This window comes from Gambusia affinis, linkage group LG03, assembly GCF_019740435.1.
Source record: "Gambusia affinis linkage group LG03, SWU_Gaff_1.0, whole genome shotgun sequence".
Classification (NCBI taxonomy): Eukaryota; Metazoa; Chordata; class Actinopteri; order Cyprinodontiformes; family Poeciliidae; genus Gambusia; species Gambusia affinis.
This window is the reverse complement of record NC_057870.1, coordinates 25,419,308-25,440,235: the sequence shown is the minus strand read 5'-3', so window position 1 is coordinate 25,440,235 and position 20,928 is coordinate 25,419,308. Positions and strand designations below refer to the sequence as shown.

Genomic DNA, 20,928 nt, shown 5'->3' with positions numbered 1-20,928 from the left:
TAGAGTTCAACCAGTTTTTCTTCTTTATATTTAGGCATAATGAGTTTATCAAATTACCGCCAGTTTCACACTAATCAGAAATCTAGTTTTAAGGATTGTATGTTCCTCCTTCTGTTTTGGATATTTTGAGTTATCTTGTTGCAGATAAACAGCCGTCGGTACTAGATGAAATGTCTTCAGTGGGTAAAAGCTGTTTTTCATTACTGCTACTCAGCATTTCTCTATTCATTTCCCTTGGAGCTAAATACTTCCAGTGAAGTGTTTTGCTAATGTGCAAAAGTCAGAGACAACTGCTGCCCTTTGACTTTGACTTCCCCTCTGAGTTTCAGTAATAGTTTAGTTACAGGGTTAAGAGAGAAAGCAACTTTAAGGCCCACAGTAACTCTAGAGGAGTTCAGAGATCCTCAGCTCATATGGGAAACTTAGTTATGCTCTCCAAGAATCTGGCCTGGGTGGAAGAGTAGCACCCAGAAATAAGTGTTCAGAAAAAGAAGAATAAAATAAGTATTCAAAGAAATCAGGTTTGCCAGAAGACATGAAGGCGATATGCAGAACAGTTCTTGATGCTACTCACACTGCAAAACATGGTGATGGTTGCATAGTTTTAATCCAAACCAAACAACCAAATTGTTCAGAATAAAGCGCATTTCTGAGTTAGAATGGCATAGTCAAAGTACAGACTTGAATCCAGCTGAGAATCTATTGCAAGGCTTGAAAACTGAGGTTCACAGATCCTCTCCATCCAGTCTCACTGAGCTGGAGCTCTTGCACAAAGAAGAATGAGCTGAAATTTAGATGTGCAGCTGGTAGAGAAAGACCTGCTGCAAAAGGAGGATCTGCAAATGATTATCAGGAAGGCTTAGAGGAGAACCCAAAACACTGCAGATTATTACTCATAACCTAACATGATAAAATATAGAAAAACAGGTGTGAATACTTAGAAAAATAATAAATACTTGACAAAATAATATTTTTGCATTGATGTTTGGGAAGTGCTGGTAATTGGTAATTGGGAATCAAGAGTTTCACTTTCTGCATTCTTTGTACGTTACAGATGCCTCCAATACAAGGAGTTCAACGTGGCAGTATATCCACAGTCTACATTTAATAGGAAAGCTTGAACATCAAACAAGATGACACACACACACACACACAAGTCTGTCAGCACTCTGAATTTAACAGCACTTAAAGTTTCCATGTGAGCAGCAGCTGGAGTCTTTCTTAATTACTAAGGGGTCTAAACCAAAACTGTGGAAGAGATCAGCCCTTCAAGCTTTGGTATTAATTTTGGGGCTCTGCTTTCAGTCGCTCTTGTCCAAAAGAGCTGATCAGTCTGGAACGCAGTCATATTTTATTAGAAAGCAGTTTTAAGAGGAATGAAATAGAGCCATGGCCAGGGCGATGTCTAAACCACTGTTTGCCTTCCAGTCGAGGTGTGAAGGACGTGCCCAAAATAAAAGGAAGGTTGATGTGGGAGGGGTGAGTGTTTCAAATTGTTTTCCCTTTTCTCCCCCACCCGCCCTCAAAGAGTGACCGGCTTAGTGGAATAACCGCAGGGCAGAAGATAAATATACTGTCCGCTGCACCTAAGAAATAAGTGGGTGGGTGCTGCCTGGGAAACGAGAGTTGCTGCTCGCTCATTGGCTTTTATTTGGCTCCCTGTGAAGAGGGTCTGCTGGTTGAGGGTATAAAGAACAGGCGTAGTTTGAGAGGAGCGCTTCTGCTGCTCTGTGAGAGGTAATAACCTCTTTGTTCTCGGGTAATTCGCCAAGAAAGCCGCAGTTTTGAGGAGATTTGTGAGAGAACGCATTTTCCGTCACTATGCCTGGGGTGAACCTGAACTTCCTTCCAGCTTCGCAGCCTGCAGAGTCTTTGGGCTCCCCAGAAAGTGCTTGTGCCGAGTCTGGTCTGGAGGAGGTGATCGGTGATCTGCTTGCCCCGGAGGAAACCAAGGAGGAGGACAACAAAGAGGAGGTGCAGTTTAGTGAGAAGAAGCTTGAGTTAATGCTGCAATGTGCTGTGAAGGAGATCCACAGTGACCTGCAGGCTTTTGGGAAGAAAGTGGATGTCCAGTTGGAGGAGTCAGCAGTCCAGGTGACTGGTTTACTGGAAGCCATTTCCAGACTGCAGGAGGAGAACCTCCAGCTTCGAGCTGAGCAGGATCGGATGGTGAGGCATGTGGAGGCCCTCTGTCAAGGAACAGGACTGCCTGATCAAATCCTGCAGGAACTCTGCTCTGTCCCACATGAAACCAAAACTTCATCCAGCGACGATGGCCCTCCATGCACACTCAACAAGAGCACAGTTGAATTTTCATGCAATGATTCGACCTACATGTCCAGAGATTCTCCCTCCGACGTGCTCCAGGAAGCATCCGATATCTTGGAACTGTCAGATCAAACTGTCGCCCAGGATTTTGTTTCAAGCCCACTGGACTCGTCAGAGCCCTCATCAACTTCTGCGACCCGCCGTTCGCTCTCTGCACCATCTGTGATGGCAACGATGTCTCCTGACAGCAATATGGTACTACTCTTTGTAAATCCTTCTGGTCATGACACCTTTTAACAGTGGGTATGCTTTTGTTCCAGTTGATCCACAATCTAGCTGTGGATCAGCTTTCCTCGACTCGTTGGTGGCATCCAACGAGTCTTTTGTTCTGCCCGTGTTCTTGTTGACCTACACTCCCCCTCTGGTCGCTTAATCCCTCATCATGTCCTCACTTCAACTGAAAAACATGGATCATCTCAGCTGTCAGTCAGTTTGGGCAGATAGTTCCTTAGTGTGTGTGTCTGTGTGGGCACGGGTTTCTGTTTGGGGGGGATGCAAAAGTATATTTTAGTTTGAAGTACACCAATCTGAAGTTGTCTTTGTTTTCTATTTTAATTTCTCTTTCACAGGCATAACATAAAAAAAATTGGAGCTGCATTCTTACTGTTGTGAAATTAACACAACCTCACAGAGATGGGATTTTAATTTCAGGGTTATTGCTGGATTTTTGTTCTGTTTACTATGATGGTTGTATAGAAGTAAATAGCACAGTTATTGAAAGAGGAGTACTTTGTGTTTTCCAGAACATGAGTTCTTAGTTTGCCAGACGCTTGGGGTTTGGTTATCGCAAAGGCCTCAAACAGCAGGTGAGCCTCACTATGGGCACCTCTGTTTAAAAGGATAAAATGACAACTTTGCTGTTTTTTATTTAGCCTTCCCGTTAACTGCTGGATTTTGTGCTTTTTCTTTCTATCTTGATGCCTAAAAAACCTGGAAACATGTTTAACCTATCAGAGCTTCCTAAATCTCAGCGTTTCCTCACTTGATTTTAAAAACATCACTGAAACTGAGAAAAGTTGATGAATTCAGCACCCTTATTGAAGACAGTGGTTACCAGAGTGAACTGGTTGGCAATGCTGATCAGAAAAGAATCGGATTGAGATGAAAACTGTCCAGTTCTGGTCATCAACACTCTTCTCTATTTTCAGTTGCCATGGTTTTATTTTTTGTTTTGATAGTTGTTGCAATGTCATAGTGTACACACAAAGGTGCAGAGAAATGACGACAACAAAACCAACACCACTTGTTTATCAGTCTTTCAATAAACTGATAAACTGGGTTTACCGTTTATCTGACTCCAATAACAATCTGGCTCTTTATCTCAAAGCTTCTTTTGTAGATGTACACAGAGAGCAACACATTCTCTATGTACATTGTTTCATTTAAAAAAATATTCCCTTTACTCTTGACATTTAACATTCGCAACATTTCTAAGATCGCTTTAAACAGCTCAGTCTAAAGCGAGTCAGTAGTTGACACTTTCCCTGTCAGCTCCTGCAGTGAAAGTGACCTCACTGTTTCTCTCTGTATTAATGTACATTTAGTTAATCATAAAAGGTTATTTGGTGAAAAGACACAAGGGTTTGGTTGTTAGCATTTGGAGCAAGAGTCTCCAGGCAAAGGACCTTTCTCCGTAGGGTTAGCATGTTCTCCCAAAACGGTTCCCTCTGTCTACTCAAAGTTTGTATTGGAGTCAAATTGTCTTGTGTGGAACTGTGATAAACCCAATCAATGGACACTGAATAAAAACAGACACGGAGACACCAGGGCAGCCAGAGTGCAGCTCAAAGTCGCATCTGATATCTTCCTACCTGGAGTGGAGGATGAATGGTTAAAAAGTTGGTTGATCTAAAGAACACAGTCAGTGATTAAGGGTTATCTTATTAGATAGCATTTTGAGCTGCTATGTGGTAACAGTGGAAGAGAATAACTCCCTTTTAGCAGGAGGAAACCAACTGGGGAGGAAGAGGATGGAGAGCACACCGAGGAAAAAATAAGGCACAGGAGCTCTCTATGGTAGCTCTGTTGGTGTCTTTGCCTGGGAGAGAGAAGGGTGAGCAAAGGTTGCTGTAGAAAAAAAACTAAATGTATGTATATTTTGTGCTGATTGGGGTGGAAACTGAAGTTCGAACATGGTTTTGCATGGTTGTAAGCCTCAGAGCCCATGTTTGGCTGGGTCGCGTCCCAAAGCATTCTTCATCGGTCAAGAGCGTCTCAGTGCAGCCTGTCCCAGGGGTTCAAAACTCTGTCCAGAAAAGTCTGACAAACAAGGGGCCACCCTTGACTGCACAGCTCTGTAGCTGCGGTGGGTATTGTCCCCCCCTGGTGAGACGTGGTCCCTCTGGGACCCTGAGAGCAGCCGTGGACGGAGCTAAATCTGAACCTGGACTCTGTTATTTTAAAAAGCATTAAAGCTAGAGAACTACACTCTGCTTCAGATATTTAATGCTGTGTATAAGATGTATTTAAAAAAAAAAGACTGTCACTTAGAATATGACAGGTACATTGTCAGGTTTATGTAACAAATATCTGATGTTTGTTCTTATAGAGCTCTGTTTCTCCTCTACAGTACATAACAGAGTTTTTTCCATTTGCTTAGAAATAATACGTGCTGGTACACCGTCCTGTCCGACGGCGATATGGTCACAAGCTGCAGGCTGGCAGGAGCTCGGTCATTACGAAGACACTCGGTCACACTCTGGTCCGAGCCAACAGTAACTTGGCAGGCTTTCCCTCCCGCTCATGCGCTTAATGTCAGTCTCTGTGGAAGGGCATGAAGATGTAGGGTAGATGGTGAAAGGCCAGTCTTTTGTGAAGCAAGTGATTCATGGAAGATGAGCTTTATTAATTCAGCAGTAAATGTTCAGAAGATCTTTTAGAAGATCAGTCTGGCTTATTAAAAGCTCCGTCCTTTATTACTTGCCGTCTTTTCAGTCGTCTCATAACGCTTCATGATGCGTAGAAATACTTTGACCATGCTTTTTTTTTTTACCAACATTTGTTTTCATCCAGATTTTATTCAACTATTGAGTACTCATCTTTCCTTCATTGCCCCAATTTGGACTGATCCCCACCCTTCAACCTGAATTGATTCATGGATATTTATTCCTCAATATTTAACCCGTCCTCTCTCTGTTTTACGCAGATGGAGACTGAACCTGTCGTTGCCTCGGAGCCGACGTTTTCGGCCGGACCGTCCATGATAGTTGGGCGTCAAGGTCCCGCCATCCCCAATGGCTCCAGCACTCAGACAAAACTTGCAGAGAGCTCCGGAAAACTGACTGCGGAAAAGCTCGCCACCATCGAGGATGAGGAGCTGCTGGACAAGATGGTACATCAATAAAACACAAGCTCTTTTGGAAGGTTTTTTTTTTTTAAGTAAAGGTTGCATGTTTAAGAAATCAATCTGCCCCATTTTTTGAACTTCTTTGTTGTTCTCGGTTTTTCCTCTCTCTCAGCTTGATGAGTCCAAGGATTTCGAGGAGAGGAAGATGATCCGTGCCGCCATGAGAGATCTTCGCAAGAGAAAGAGAGGTAGCTGCATGTGGAGATGCTTTTAGTAGTAAAGTCAACTGGTTCATTTTCTTTGTGTCTTTTCTGAATAGGTAAAATCAGGGGCTGCCTTTACTGTAATAAAATGTCCATGTGCTTTTAGCATTTTCCAATTCCTAACATGTTAAAAAAATGACTTTTCTGCCCCTAGAGGCCATGCTGGGATGTAGCCAGGAGGAAATGGGTATGACAGGTGGTCTGCAGTGCACATTAATAAATGAGTTCTGCCTGGATTTGCTTTTTGTTATCAGCCGCCACAGTTTTTAACTCAGATGCAGTGGTTAGTAAAATGCATGGAAGTGAATCTCTCCACTTGTGTTTTCAATGAGCACTTTACATTTTAGTTTGTTTGTTTTTTTTTAGTTGCATCAGGCTTGTGGTTTTGCTGTTGAGTTCTCTGGTTTGTGAATGACATTTTCACTCAGTGACATGGAGCTTTACAGCTTTATTGGGATTTTATGTGTTTGACCAACACAAAGGAATGCATGGTTGTGAAGTGGAAAGAAAATGATCCCTGGTTCAATGATTGTTTTTACGTTGCACCCCTTTTACTCTGGTGCCCTTAAGTAAAATCCAGCTGACTTCAGAAGTCGTATGGTTACTAAATAGAGTCCACCTGTGTGTAACTTGATGTTAATATAAACCCAGCTGTTCTGTGAAGGTATTTGTTAGAGAAAACAAATTCTGTCGTCCAGGTGTCGTCCTGGTATCACTTCAGAGTTACATTGAATTGATCAATCACATAAAAATGTTTAAGAAACCTGTTTGTAAGGTGACTAAATGTGAAAAAAAATGGAAGAAGCACGATTGAAATCTGAACAACACTTAACGGTTCGCATAGACACCAATTTAGGTAAAAGCTGACAGTCACAGGGAAGGTATCAGCGCCGTGGATGCTGCTAAATTTAGAGCAGTCGTGCTTTTTCTCTCTTTGTTCTGGGCTGTTTGTGCAGGACATGTTATTTGACAACTGCTGAACCTCCCATCCGCGGGTGTTTGTGTGTCGGAGACATTTTAAAGCACTGTGGAAAGACTTGTGAAAAATCTAGCTCAGATCAGGAAGCCTTGTTTTCATCCATCTCCTCAGCTGTCAAATGAGGTGCTGTCAGCTTGTTTAGGATTTCTTGTCCTGCTTCACCTACCTCTTTTTTTTCTTTTTTTTTTTTTTTCCACTGACATCATTTGTCCCTTGCCTTCTCCCTCACCAGACCAAAGAGAGAAGGAGCGTGACACTCGTCTGCAGGAGCTGCGACTGCAGAGAGACGAGAGGGCACAGAAAGGTCGCGCTGGACCCGGAGCTGGGGAGGTGGTGATGAGAAAGATGGAGAAGTCAGCCGATGGTTCAACCCTCAGCCAAGTGACTAAGACGAACCGTTTCGCTCAATCTGGTAATTTTCTTTTTTTTTTTTACTTCCATCAAGCCTCTTTTTGTTCCAAAGTTGTAGAGCATAAAAAGCTAAAATGCATTGAAAAACACACCAAGCATATAAATGATTGACTTTCCTTTAGATGATGGGAGCAAATCAACACGCAGCACGGTTGTAGAGACCAGTTTTGTGCAGAAAACAGACAGTAAGATGCTAGTTTTACACAGTATTATGTATCCCTTTTTTTATATATATATTTATATTAAATTTGTTTGTGCTTTCAGGGGGAACAGTCCAGTCAAAATCATACAGCTTCACCTCATCCTCATCCTCAAACACAAGCAAAAAAGTTGGCAGGTGGGTCTGGAGGCATTGGAGCCGAAATAATTCAACCTTTCCACTTTCTAATACTTTTCCAAATCTCTGCTTCAGTGTTTTTGATCGCGAGGATGACACGTCGCCTCGAGGTGGCAGCGGCGGTTTGTCTGCCATCGATCGACGACAGGCGGAGAGGCGCAAGGAGCTGATGAGGGCCCAGACGATGCCCAAGACGTCCGCCATGCAGGCTCGGAAAGCCATGATAGAGAAGCTGGAGAAGGAGGGCGGAGGGTGAGCAGAAGCTGAGAGGGGGAATGAGAAAGATTGAGGTCGGAGCGTGTGTATTTACTAAAGCAACTATGGCTTTTCTTTCAGCCCTGGAAACCAGGCAGTCGCCAAGGTAAACATGGTGCAGCGCTCCACCAGCTTTGGTGTACCAAACGCAAACACCATCAAGCAGATGCTGCTCGACTGGTGTCGTGCCAAGACGCGCTCCTATGAGGTGAGCTGGGCAGAGCCGACAGAGCAGCAGCTAAACCGGGCCTGAGATGAAGTTTCTTTTTCTTTTTTCTTCTTCTTTATGAAAGTTGTCTTATCTCTCACTGATGATCAGTTTGTCCTCTCCCTCAGCACGTGGACATCCAGAACTTTTCTTCCAGCTGGAGTAACGGTATGGCGTTTTGTGCCCTGGTGCACAATTTCTTCCCCGACGCCTTTGACTACGACTCCCTGAGCCCCAGCAACCGGAGGCAAAACTTCGAGGTGGCCTTCAGCGCCGCAGAGTGAGTAATCAGAACATTGTTGTATTTCTAACCAAAAAAAGATTCATTTAGATCTGGAGTGTTATTATGCAGCACAGTAAAAAATATATGTATTTTTTTTTTTGACACACTTAAACGTTTCAGATCATCAAACTAATTCAATTCTAAACAAACCTTTCCAAACTACCTGTCCTGCTGCACAACACGTTTGTGTTTAAGGTCACAAATCGATTGACGACATACTTTCTTCTTTAGGATCTTCTGACTGTTGCGAAACCTCCACCATTTTTGTCAAAAATATGTTTGTTTGTTTTTTTTTTTTTAATGTTTTTACAGTAAATGTAATGAGACACATACTCTACACGAACGACACTTTTTTGTGCTGACGTTAGACGGATATCGGTGCTCTTTTGGTCAGCAGCGGTTTTCACCGTGGAAATCAAGAACTGAGGAAGATGAAGGGTTTTTAAAGGCTGTTCTGGGCTCGTTGGTGACCTCTTTAATGAGTCGTTGACCCATCTTTGGAGAAATTTTAGTCAGTTGTCCACTTCTGGAAAGGTTCCCCACTGCTCCATGTTTTTTTGTTTTTTTTTCTTTATGTGGATAACGGATCTCTCTGTGCTTTCCTGGAGTCCCAAGTCTTGGAAATGGCTTGGCAACCCTGCACAGACTGATAGATGTCAATAACTTTTTCTCACCTTTTCTTGAATTTCTGTAGATTGAGTGGTGAAGTGTTGCTTAATAAATAATAAATTTATAACAGTGACCCAAGAACTGATCCCTAGGGAATACCTTTTTCATAACAGCTACACATCACTAATAGAGGAACCTTTTATGGAGCGGTTTATGCTGAATTAGTTTTTTTCCGGTAGTGAAAGTGTAAAAATAACATAAGGAGTCAGGTGAAGGCGTTATTGCTCAGGAACCCAGTCCAGCGTAAACAGCAGGGCTCCCTCAGATATATTTCCTTTCTTTTCATTGAGCAGATTCTTCCATCTCACTCTTTCTGTGAAATTAACTCGTCACGCCAGACGCCACCATCTACTACAGTCTAAATATGTTAACCATCTCTCCCAGGTATATAAAGCATCTATCGAGGCTGAGTAAACCTCTTGTTCTGCATTAACTCTGCCTCCAAACGTCCCTTCAAGGGAACAGCGACTCTGACTATGGTTTGAAAAAAATCTTCCACTCTGAGCCTCGTCTTTCATATTTCTCTTGTCTTTTTCTCCCCTCATCTGTTTTGCATCTCATTATCACTTTTTTTTTGACCCACCCACCTGTTCTGTGTGTGTGTGTGTGCTCTCACAAGTAGCAGGTAGAATAATGTCCGTACTGTTATCAGTGGCTCATCTTTTACATTTTGTAAAAGATGAGACTGGAGACTTGCATCTCCAGTCGCAGAAGATTCACGCAACACACTCCCCGAATGTTCATCTGTGCACAAATGTGTTTATAGTCACTCCATAGCTGAATGTTTTTATTCTATTATTTTGTTAAATCATTGTTTTTTCCTGTGTTTTATTGTGACATTCAAGTCTAAAGTAGGCATGGGGCTTTATGAGATTCTCACAGAGTGATAACATCGACTACAAATACAGTGTCCCACTATTTATACAACAGCTGATAAACAAAATCTATAAAATTATTTTATTGTTCATTTACTGATAGCCTATTTAAACATTTAATGCATTCATTTTTTAACATGGTTTGATCAGAAATATAGTATATTTTTATAATTAGTTTTTTTTTTTGTTTATTGTTAAAGTAATTGTTGTATGAAATTATTCGTTTATCTTAAAAAAAATAGTGAGAATGATTTCTACTGCTGCCAAGGAGCAGCTGGTCACTCCAACATTGTTTCTCTTGTCATTAATGCCCCTAAACTGTTTAGAACGATATGATAAAAATGTTTTTAAGCTTTGAAAACGTAACTCTGTGTGCCTCGTTTGCCGTTCTCAGCCCATGCCTCATTAAAAGTTAACCACAGAAAAAAACAACGCACTTAAAGGCTGAATGGGCATCAGCTGATGCTCGTTTGACACCGTGTTTTGTCCTGTGTGTGTACGCCACATGTTGGACGTTGCAGAGTTCATGAAGCATGTTGACTCATGGATGTATTTATCAACACTGAATGTAATGTTTATTTTTGTGTTCTTTTTTTTGTCTCTTCGTTCTTTCACTGAATCCTTTATTTTTTGGCTGCTCACTGCTCTGTTGGTTTTTTTTCCTCCCTTCCTCTGTTTTCTCTCTGCATCTGTCCTTCATCCTCTGTCCTCCGCTTCCCCTGTGTTCGTCCTCTCCTCTGACAACCCTCACCTGCGGGCGCAGGAAACTAGTGGACTGCCCCCAGCTGTTGGATGTGGACGACATGGTGAAGATGCGCGAGCCGGATTGGAAGTGTGTGTACACGTACCTGCAGGAGTTCTACAGGGGCCTGGTGACGAAGGGCCTGGTTAAAACCAAAAATTCCTCCTAGAGTTGCTCCTCAACTAAAACTAAACCTATGGTGAGACGGGGGACGAGCTTCTAAGGGGGCCTGGCTTTGGTTCTGACTTTTAGTGGTTTGCAAATTATTCATATCCCTTGAATTTTTTCACGTTTTGCCACATAATGACGACAAACTTCGACATATGATAACCAACACAAGAGCGTATAACTGCGAGATCTTTACAAAACTCTCCATTGGTGTTTGCATTTGTTTTCAGTCCTTTTACTCTGATACCCCTAAATAAAATCCAGCATTAACAAAAATGGACGCAGTTATCAAAGTCCGCAAGAGGCCACCTGTGATGATTTCAGCTATATAGAATTTAAATCAACACATTATAGAAAGAACTGTTTTTTATAGGTGATATTTTGATAGAAACACAGGAGACATTGTGCTGTTAGCATCATTAACTGTATTCAGCAGGGACGATTATAGAAAATATAAAAACAGAATCCACAGGGATTCTTCTTTTACATTTAAAAATGAACTGTAGAAAAACACAATTATTTTGCATTTTTGTGTCCAGCCTACAGGATTGAGTGGTCACTAAGACCGTCATACTGCCAACATCAAAAGACTTGCAGCTGTAATTTCAGTGAAATCAAATTACATTTAATCAGTTTTCCTCCATTTAACAACGACTCTACATTTTCTCTGTGTATACCAGTAAATCCCAACACAGTGAATTGTAGTTTGTGGTTGTAACATAATGTGGACAACTTCAAGGGATGCAATAAATGACCAGTGTAGGGCAAAAACAATGAATAGATAAACATTAATGTCTGCTTTTTACATTTGGTCTGTCGTGCTAATATAAAGCTTCTCTGGTCTAAGACACCAAACATGGCGTATGTGAATGTGTGCATCTCTGCGCTCCGTGTCTTCGGCCGGCAGAGAGCCAGGGCCGACTGCAGCGCTTTAAAAGGAGCTGCCTTATTTCTGTCTAAGTTGAGAAACAAAGCAGAGAGTAGAACCGCTTTGTTGTCCCGCTCCTCATCTGATGGAGTTTAAGATTACAAGTGTTTATCCTATTCGCTTATAAAGCCTTTTAAAGATGCTTTACCTTGAAACACACAGCAAAGTGTCTGTAGATCCTTAAATAGGAAAACATTCCTCACGTTGACGTTTCTTCTCTCTTGAGAGGGATTTATTGTTTATGTTTCCGATATGCTTTACTTTCGCTGTGACACGTCAAATGTTTTGCGGAGTCAAACGCCACCTTGTGTTCACTTTCTGCAAACACTCATCATGAAAGGCCTTACTAAATATTACTTATTGAGAACTTTTAGTGTTGTACATAATAACAAATAGCTTCCCTGATTAAATCGGTAAGATTCTGTAGATCAGTTTCACTTTTTGAACTGAGAATGTCTGAAATACATTAAATCTTAATTTATGTAAATGTGCCTGTTCATATCCAGACTTGGAAAATAATAAAACCCCAAACATTTCATGATTTTCTTCAAGCCTGTGTAGGAACCGTAATGCAATAATTATGACATAACATGTAGTTTAGGAACTGGGTCGCCCGTCCTCGACTTCGTCGTCTCACGTCCAGCCTTGTCCTGACCCGTCTGTCTCTTTCAGAACCTACGCCAACTGCATGCCTTTGCTAGAAGTGGAGGACATGATGATCATGGGTAACAAACCGGACTCCAAATGCGTCTTCACCTATGTGCAGTCTCTGGTAAACCACCTTCGCAGATACGAGATGTCCATGGGCCGCCCCTGTGACCTCTGACCTGTGGCCAGCGGTCCTTCACATCCCTGATGAACACGTTGGGGATTTTCTGTGTGTTTATGCCGTTTTGCTTCTAACATGCGTTGGCAATGCTTCATTGTTCCTTCTTAAAACAATCTTTGCTGACACAAAGTCTACCTCTTTAACAGCGAGAGGATGCCTACATGTTAAAAATCTTTCAAGGTTTTTAGTTTTATTTTCTGTTCAAACTGAGCTCACTGCAGATTTCAGCTGTCATTTCGCTGGCGTTAACACTCTCACACCCCCACAAAAAATAATTGTTTATATGATATCTCCTCTTTTAATATAACTATACCCATATTTTTTTCTGCTGTAATGTTTTTTCTGCCGTTCTGCTGGTAAATCCACTGAAACAGCAATATCGTTTTCTTTCTGTCCTGGTACTCCCCCCTTCCCCCATTTCTAACCAAACTCTGGTTGCTTTAATTATTTTAAATTATTTTTTTTAGCTGATAAGCATATAGAGTTTTAATTAACAAGTACAGAAGTGTTCATTTTTGCTTATTTAAGTGAAGTCATCATTGTCAGAGGAATCTTGTGCTAAAAAAAAAACTTTCCTGCACAGAGCTGCTGATAAAGTTGTCGTTCTGAAATCATTAAAATGGGGAAGTTGGAGCCTGATGTCTTACAGCTGACTGAAATCATTTCTGACGGCTCATTGATGGCGTATTTAAAGAAAAAAGACCACACTGTCGATGACGACATCCTGCTCAAGTCTGTCGATTAGAGTTTATTTATGCTCAAACTGGTTTTAATGCCGGTGTTTTAGTTTGTGCTTGAAGCCATTAGGCAGTTTTCTTAAGTATTTTAATGAGCTGAAGTTCTTGTTATTTTTTAGCCTGGGATTTCTTCTCTGCCCAGCATGGACACTAATGCTGAAAACTTTACATAAAGGTAAGAGAAGATTTGTAATGAGGATTTTTATTTTAAGGTTCTTTTAAGAGAAAATTATGAAAACTTGTTTTCAAGCTTGTTTTTTGGTGGGGGAAAAAAAAAAACTCCACAAAGCAGTGAGCATGGAGTGGGTTTGTGTATATAAGTGAATGGTTAAACACATTGTATAATTTCAGGTTTTCTGTGCACTGCAGTAAAATGTAAATTACCAATTAAACCAATTTGAGAAATGAAGTCTGTATGAAGATGGTTATTGCTTTATCTTTTTCACTGTTTCAGCCAACTTCACTGAAATTCCCAGTTGATAACTCAGCTCTATATGTGCCTGGAGGAATAAGAAAAAGTATTTTTAGTCCTAATTGTTTGTCTTCTAGTCCCAAACTCTCATCATCAGTTCTTTTCCATAATTTGTTTTCCTCCCAGATTCCATATTAAAAGTAATTTAAACCATTTCAAGTATGTGCTGTTCTTTGGCAGTCTAATAAATAAAATCCCAACAAAATGCATCCAAGCTTGTGATGTGAAGGTCATAAATGTGGACTGACTTAAACTCAGAAGGACTGAAGTTTGACCTGAAAAATGGGTCAAAACTTTTGCACAAATCATTAAAGGCAATTTTTATTTAATTGTTTTTATTTCATTCACAACTTTTCCCCTTGAGTCTTTACGTGCGCCCACCAAGCCCACCAACAACAAGCAGCATCAGCCTCAGGCCGGTCACACGACTTTTCACCTGAGGCTTCATTCAGTGTCACAGCAGGGAGGAGGAAGCACGAAATAACTCAAATAAGATGGAGATACAGGGGATGGTGAAGAGATGATTGAACATGAAACTCTTCCAATACAAAACTACATTTATAGTTATGTTCTAAAAATAAAACAAGGGGTAGAAAAAATATGTCTCAACTAGAAAGAGCCTGTGTGGTTGTTTCCCTTGTTCTTTCCCAATGAGCGAACTACGATAACCTGGTTGTGGAGCAGTCCAGAGACACCGTTTTTACTTTTGCCAATTCTTGACGGTTATAGGTCGGTGTGCTTGACCTCTGGCTTAGACTCTGAGGAGGCGTTCTCTGTGTCTACAGTGGACATAGATGATTTGAGCGGGCGGTCGTCTTTGAACGGGCTGTCTTTGGCAGGAGCGAAGCGCAACTCCTCCGGCACCTCGTCTTCTGGTTGAGCTTTCTTGTAGAAACCCAGTTTCTCCAGCAGCTTGTTAATTTCAGAGCGGGTCATGTCAGACAGAGCTATCCGCTGTGACGAAAACACATTGGTTAAATGATTATTTGACATCCAGACGTAATACTCTGTCAAGCACCAACATGATGTCTTATGAAAAAAAAAATTAGGACACCGAATGACGGCCCGTGTCTGACACAGTCTGACACATTTAGATGCAATGATATTTAACAGAAATTTTACCAGTACTGGAAAAAATTCAAACAGTATAAATAGACAAAAACTAAAGAAAAGAATACCATTACTCAGTTTTTTTAATGGAGGTTTGCCCTGTTTCCTGACCACTGTTGTGTGAATGAAGATCAGAACATCTTCTGATTTTTTTCTTTTTTCTTTTGCAACTTGTGATTCTGATTATTAAACTGCCAACATGCAAATGTGGCTGGCCAAACATGTTTCCATTTGAAAGCAGACCACAAGAAGCAAATCCTCCACAAATCACAGGCCCTACAGCAGGCAGCTGGTACGGCTGATAAGAAGGAACATTTTTGTACAATAAAAAGACGCTGCGCAAGTTTAACCTTCATGAGGTGTTTGAAAAGTAATTGTTTTTTCTCTAAGAAATACATGTAGGCCCGGATTATAGATTCTCAGAAAAAAAAAAAAAAAAAACAGAGAGGAAAAAACAGGAATTCTCATTTACCAGAATTATCTGGACGTAAGAAAAAGAGGGCATGTTTGACGATAACACATTTAGATGCTGCCAGGCGACTCAAAACTGGCTGCTCATGCAAGAAATACACAAACATCCATCCAGACCAGCATCAGGGATTGATTGGGGGATTACTACCAGAACACTAAAGTTATTTCAACCAAGCAGTAGGAGAAGGGAGCATGTCCTGACTTTTGCCTTCAGCTAGAAAATACATTTGTCATTAAGTAAAACAAAGTTAGTCTTTGTTTTCTGTGCAAATAGTTGACTTTTAGACAGATATGTGAACACTTATTGGTTAAAAAAACTGACTATTTAAGTGTCTTAATTTTTTTCACAAGTGTATATTAGAGCAGTGCATTTGATATTTTATTAAATATTGTATTATTCAGCCTCAACAGGGGCAGTCCCTGATGCCTAACAGAGTAACATATTTTTCATCATGTTGTCTAACCCTTTTAAATGTGCAGCCGGCATTTGAACCATTCAGTTCAGTTTTAACCAAATGTGACACAGTGAGGAAGCTCCTGTAAACATCCTGAGGAAGTATTCAACAAAGAAGTGAGAACTGTAGCTCGATCTGAAGAGCCACGTTTAACCCGGAGGAGCTGGTTCAGACCAAAATAGAACCATTATCCTGACTCCAAATTAATGCTTCATTTGCTCCAATTTCTGCTTCATGAGAATATTGGCTGCATCATTCAGCTGAGTCTGAGCGCATCTTAAAACCTGATTCAGACCTTAAACTTTCACTAATGTGAGGAAGAGAGTAAATAGATTTCAATAAGGTTATGTCTTCTCTTGAACAGGAGCTACATTGAGATGCACAGGTGCATCACAAAAAAGAACAGAAATAACACTGATGTCTTTCTTTCTTTCCATTTGATTTATACTATTATGATTTATAGTTGATGCTAAGCAAAAATTCCTTTTACTATAATACTGCACACAAAAGACAATTCTAAACTAAATACTGTAAAGAAAAGACCTTTAAAAATCTAATTTTGGGGCGTGCTCCGGTGGCGTGGAGGTTGGCGCGCCCCACGCCTGGAGGCCCTCAGTCCTCAACGCGGCCGTCGCGGGTTCGATTCCTGGACCCGACGACACTTGCCGCATGTCTTCCCCCCTCTCCTTCCCCCTTTCCTGTCAGCCTAGCATGAAAAAAGGGACACTAGAGCCCACAAAAAGTACCCCCTGGTGGGGGGGGAAAAAAATTAAAAATTAAAAAATAAAAAATCTAATTTTGTCACATTTCAGATCTTCAGAATGTGGGTGATAGTGGAAAATAAGATGTTTTGCCACTAATCTGTAAAGCCCAGGATATTTCAACCCAATCTTTTCAGATAAGACTGTTTGTTTTTGCCCGGTTCCCTTATTGTGTCTATGCCTGATAATCCCTGTGTTAATATTTTCTCTGGCTTAACTGCTCTGATAGATAAATGGCATCCCCCTGTGGAAAAAAACATGCTAAATAAGAACTACATGAAATTTCCATTCTCTTTGCTACTTTCCTCCAAAACATCTGCCTCTCTGGGGACTTTCTTGCATGTGAGGGTTTTACTTGAGTGCAACATTTTGGACACTAACAGCCGCAGGAGCTGCTTATAGACAGATATTTCTAGGCTCTCTTTGGAGAGTTTGTTTGTCTAAGTCCAGTGGTTTGATCGGCTCCTGGGAAATTAGGAGCTGGATCTGTTCACATCCATTAGGGATCCACAGCTTTTTAAAAACACAACACAGACTATAATGACAACGCTAAGATAGTGACACTTAGACACTTACTAAGATGAAGAAGAATTTAGAAAGTCTGATATGATTGAGATTTGCAGTGCCTATAAAAATGTATCCAATCCCTTTAATGTCTTACCCTTTTACAAATTGATTATGATCAAGAAAATATGGCTTTGATTAAAAAAAAAATGCTAAGAAGGTTTTTTTCAAATTCAAAGTGAAAACTGGTTTCAACAAAGTAATAGTTAATAAAAATATGCAACATAAAATAAATGACTTCATAACTGTTCACCTCCTTCAAGTCAGTATTTCGTAGATGCACCGTTGGCTGAAATCAAAGCACAGATTCTGGGTGGATAGATGTCAGCCTGCACATCTGGACACTGTTCCAGCTCTGACAGATGGCTGAGGATCAGCTATGACCAATCATAAATTACATGGGATTGAGATCTGGTCTTTGACTAGGCCAATCCAGAACATCCACCTTCTTGTCTTCAAACCATTTCTGTGTGGATTCACCTGGATGCGTGGAGTCGCCATCTTTCTGGAAACGAATGTTCTCTAAAGCCGTAGTTCTCTTGAAGATGAAAACAATTTGTCCTCTGGGATTTGCCTTTAAATCATTTTACCTTCTACCTTTACAAGCCTTCCCTGACCTGTTGCAGATTAGCATCCTCACAGCATAATGCTGCCACCACAGTGCTTCACGGTGGGGATGGTGTGCTTGTGGTGATGTTCAGTGTTTGGTGGCTTGTCTGACGTAAAAGGCTCCATTTTGATCTCATCAGAACAAAGAACTTTCTTCAACTTCACCGTAGAGTCCCACGTGCATTTTGGCAAACTCTTATTGAACCTTGATATGGGTTTCCTTCTCCACTGGATTTCTCATTGCCATCGTCACAAAAAGCTTTGACTGGGCTACAGTTGTTTTCTGCAAAATCTGTCAACATTTTCTCAGATTTTCTTCAAGCATTATTTGGTCAGCATGCTATAATTGTAGCCAGGAATAGTAATTAATCCCCACACGGGTGTATTTATACTACAGTCACTTGAGACACAGTTACTATGCTCAGATGCTCTTCATTCCACTCATAATGGGACCAATTGGCTGGACCTCCATCAAATAAGGTCAGCAACTTCAAAAGAAAGTGAATAGTTATGCAATCAGTTATTTTATGTTGTATAATTTTATTCCATTTGATGATTTGTGTCATATTATCACCTTTATGATTAAGGGTAAATATTGTGTACTCAAAAAGATAAGGGAAAAGTTTTTAATATTATTGGAAAATATAAATACTCATAATGATGAATGACTGAATGTACTCTGGCTAATTTTGTTTAGGTTTTTATTCTTATAGTGGCTGTAAGTTTGTTATCTTCATGTTAATTCCAAATGTTCTCACTTGCTCGAGGGAGGACGATGCCGTCACCTCATACCTAGATTGTGGACTGTGATTAAAATCTCTTACATCTGAGATAGCAAACTTAAAGTTTGGTACTCTCTCACTGCAATCAACTTATGTTTGTCACCTTGAATGTTTAAGTTGTTCATGTGCTTTCTTTTGGTTTTGTTGGGTGTTTTGTGCATTTGTGAGTTACTTGTCTGCTTGTCTCTTTTGAAATATAAAAGACAATAAATAGATTTTTGAAAAAATAGTATGACACTTACATCTAGTTCTTCATAGTAGTGGTTCAGGAGGACAAGCTCAGGATCAGCCCCAGGAATGTGCTTCATCACCAGGTTATGGCTGTGGTGGGATCAGTCAAGGCTTTTTAGACTTAAAACAATGAGTATGCTTTCAGTGCTCAAGTTGAGTGAAAGGATACTAGAGAGGAATATCCTGCATCACAAAGGCTTTGACCTGCAGACAGAGGTGAGAATTAATGTGTGTATGTGTGTGTGTGTGTTATTCTAAAACAGATTTGTTGGGATTATCTGAAACTCAAGTCGTAAAATGTGAACCATTTCTCACAGAAGATTTTTAAGTAGAGATCCACTTTTTTACTGCCTCTAGCTGTGTAGTATTTCAACAACAAAACTTACCTCTCTGAGTCTATTCAGTTGTCATCCACCACATGTCTGCAAAGAGACAAAATTAGATTGGAGGAAAAACTCACAGATAGCACTTGTGTTGAGCAAGTGAGACATGTTGTTCTTCAACAATGAAAACTTGTTGCTCAAATAAGTGTCACTGCATATTTTTCTTTTTTCCTAAATCTGGAAGGAGAAAAAAAACACCTTGATAGACCTTCTCTGCCAGCAGGGATTGGAATCAGTGCAGATTTACCTTTTATTCAGCACTCAGATTCAGTGAGGCCCTGGGGAGGTTCTCTGGCCTATTTCTGGTGGATATCTGAGCCACAGGTATGAGGTAAAATGTGACCAAGACAACAATAGCATCAGATCATGTCTTTTGTCTCTGAAGCTGGCAGGTGGGTGATAAAGTGACATCCTGGGGTGAAAATACTTTACTTTCATAAGCTTTTGTTCATCATATGCCATTATGTAGCCTGAGAATCCTCTCACACTCCAGCAACAACTGGAAAGTCAAACTGTTTCACATTTTACATTCATTTACAGCGATTAAATATGAAACACTGCTTTTGTTCCTAATTTTACCACAATATGAACAAATAATTATCCGATTTCCTGCAACTAAACAACATTCTGACGCATGCGCTTTGAAAAACACAAAGAAGAGATGATCCATCCCCACGAAAACAAAACCGATTCATGATACCCGCTCTATGTTTTCAATCGCTATTAAACAGCTGCTTTATGCTGCTTCCTCCCTCTGTGCAGAAGACTTGCTGTACCTCCACCCTGGCTTTGGCCAGCCCGTCCAGCTTCTGTAGATCCACATCATAGCCCGAGGCACAGTGAAGGAAGGAGACCAGCACGATCAGCCACATTCTTCTTCTCCCGGGACTGGCCGCCGTGAGCAACAGCGGGTTCCTCTGTCTGACCGGTGGTTACCTGCGGAGGTCTGAATACCACTGAGCCTAAGAGGAGGAGAGGCGATGACGAGCAGCTGTGTCACTACCGGACTTCTTGCCACGTCAAATATTTCTCCCAGAACAGAGAGGGAGGCGTGGAGAGGACTCTCATTGGCTACACGAGGCATCTAAACCAGAATATAGTTATAATAGAAAAGATGCGTCCGGATGCGTGCAGATGCGTTTCACTTTAACTACTTGTAATCAATAACTTAATCAGCAACTCAATTGTTGCGAGTGAACCCATTAGAATTACAACGTCATTTCATCAACATCTGAACCTTCTGAAAACGCTTAAAGCCATTGTGGTCTTATTGTATATAAATCTGAGGAAAGTAAAAAAAAAAATGCTGCTCGTTTATTTATGTTATTCATTTATTTCCAACTGTTAAAAAACAAAACAACAACAACAACAATAAAAAACAAACAAACAAACAAACAAAAACACGTAACCAGTGGGACAACAGAAAACATGTGCATACAAGAAAGAATTAAATTGTTTGTCTTGGTTTGGCTTTATTTATTTGTTTTGGACAAACTGTAATAAAAGATTAGACAAAGTTATACAAACAAAATAAGCTTAAACCAAAAGCTAACAAAACAAAAGAAGAAACAGCAAAGTAGGCTATATTTACACGTTGGGTAGAACTTATCTTTTTACCCTACATTTGTAGCATCATCCAATAAGTTGCTATTCATGTTAAATAATTAACTTGCCACTACTTTCCTGTTTGAAAAGGAGAAGGAAGAGCTGAATGCTTGTTTAATCCTACCCCTTATCTCACTATTCCGGTATATAGTTAAAAGATGCAATTTCGCTTAGTCCAATTTAATGT

The 20,928-nt window shown here is 40.6% G+C and overlaps 2 protein-coding genes across 5 annotated transcripts in view; one reads left to right on the top strand and one right to left on the bottom strand.

The window, feature by feature from the left end:
* Nucleotides 1–13,707, top strand: part of smtnb (smoothelin b) — a 53,342-nt gene extending 39,635 nt beyond the window's left edge. The window contains exons 11-21 of one of the 4 annotated variants that reach the window (XM_044112730.1): nt 5,474–5,659; nt 5,787–5,862; nt 6,032–6,064; nt 7,089–7,268; nt 7,390–7,452; nt 7,532–7,604; nt 7,680–7,856; nt 7,941–8,067; nt 8,196–8,347; nt 10,658–10,835; nt 12,405–12,542. In XM_044112730.1, the coding sequence (XP_043968665.1) occupies nt 5,474–5,659; nt 5,787–5,862; nt 6,032–6,064; nt 7,089–7,268; nt 7,390–7,452; nt 7,532–7,604; nt 7,680–7,856; nt 7,941–8,067; nt 8,196–8,347; nt 10,658–10,805 (1,215 nt within the window). In that variant the 3' untranslated portion in view covers nt 10,806–10,835; nt 12,405–12,542. Of the gene's footprint in view, nt 1–5,473; nt 5,660–5,786; nt 5,863–6,031; nt 6,065–7,088; nt 7,269–7,389; nt 7,453–7,531; nt 7,605–7,679; nt 7,857–7,940; nt 8,068–8,195; nt 8,348–10,657; nt 10,836–12,404 lie in introns of all 4 variants that reach the window. The other 3 variants (XM_044112729.1, XM_044112733.1, XM_044112731.1) reach the window with 3 other exon arrangements.
* A 381-nt stretch (nt 13,708–14,088) lies between these two features.
* selenom (selenoprotein M) lies at nt 14,089–20,159 on the bottom strand. The gene is made up of 5 exons (XM_044112734.1): nt 19,913–20,159; nt 19,140–19,175; nt 18,923–18,957; nt 18,765–18,843; nt 14,089–14,724 (listed from the first exon to the last, which is right to left on the bottom strand). The coding sequence occupies exons 1-5, from the start codon at nt 20,006–20,008 to the stop codon at nt 14,494–14,496; spliced, it is 477 nt and encodes a 158-aa protein (XP_043968669.1). The 5' UTR covers nt 20,009–20,159; the 3' UTR covers nt 14,089–14,493.
* Between the last annotated feature and the right edge of the window lie 769 nt (nt 20,160–20,928).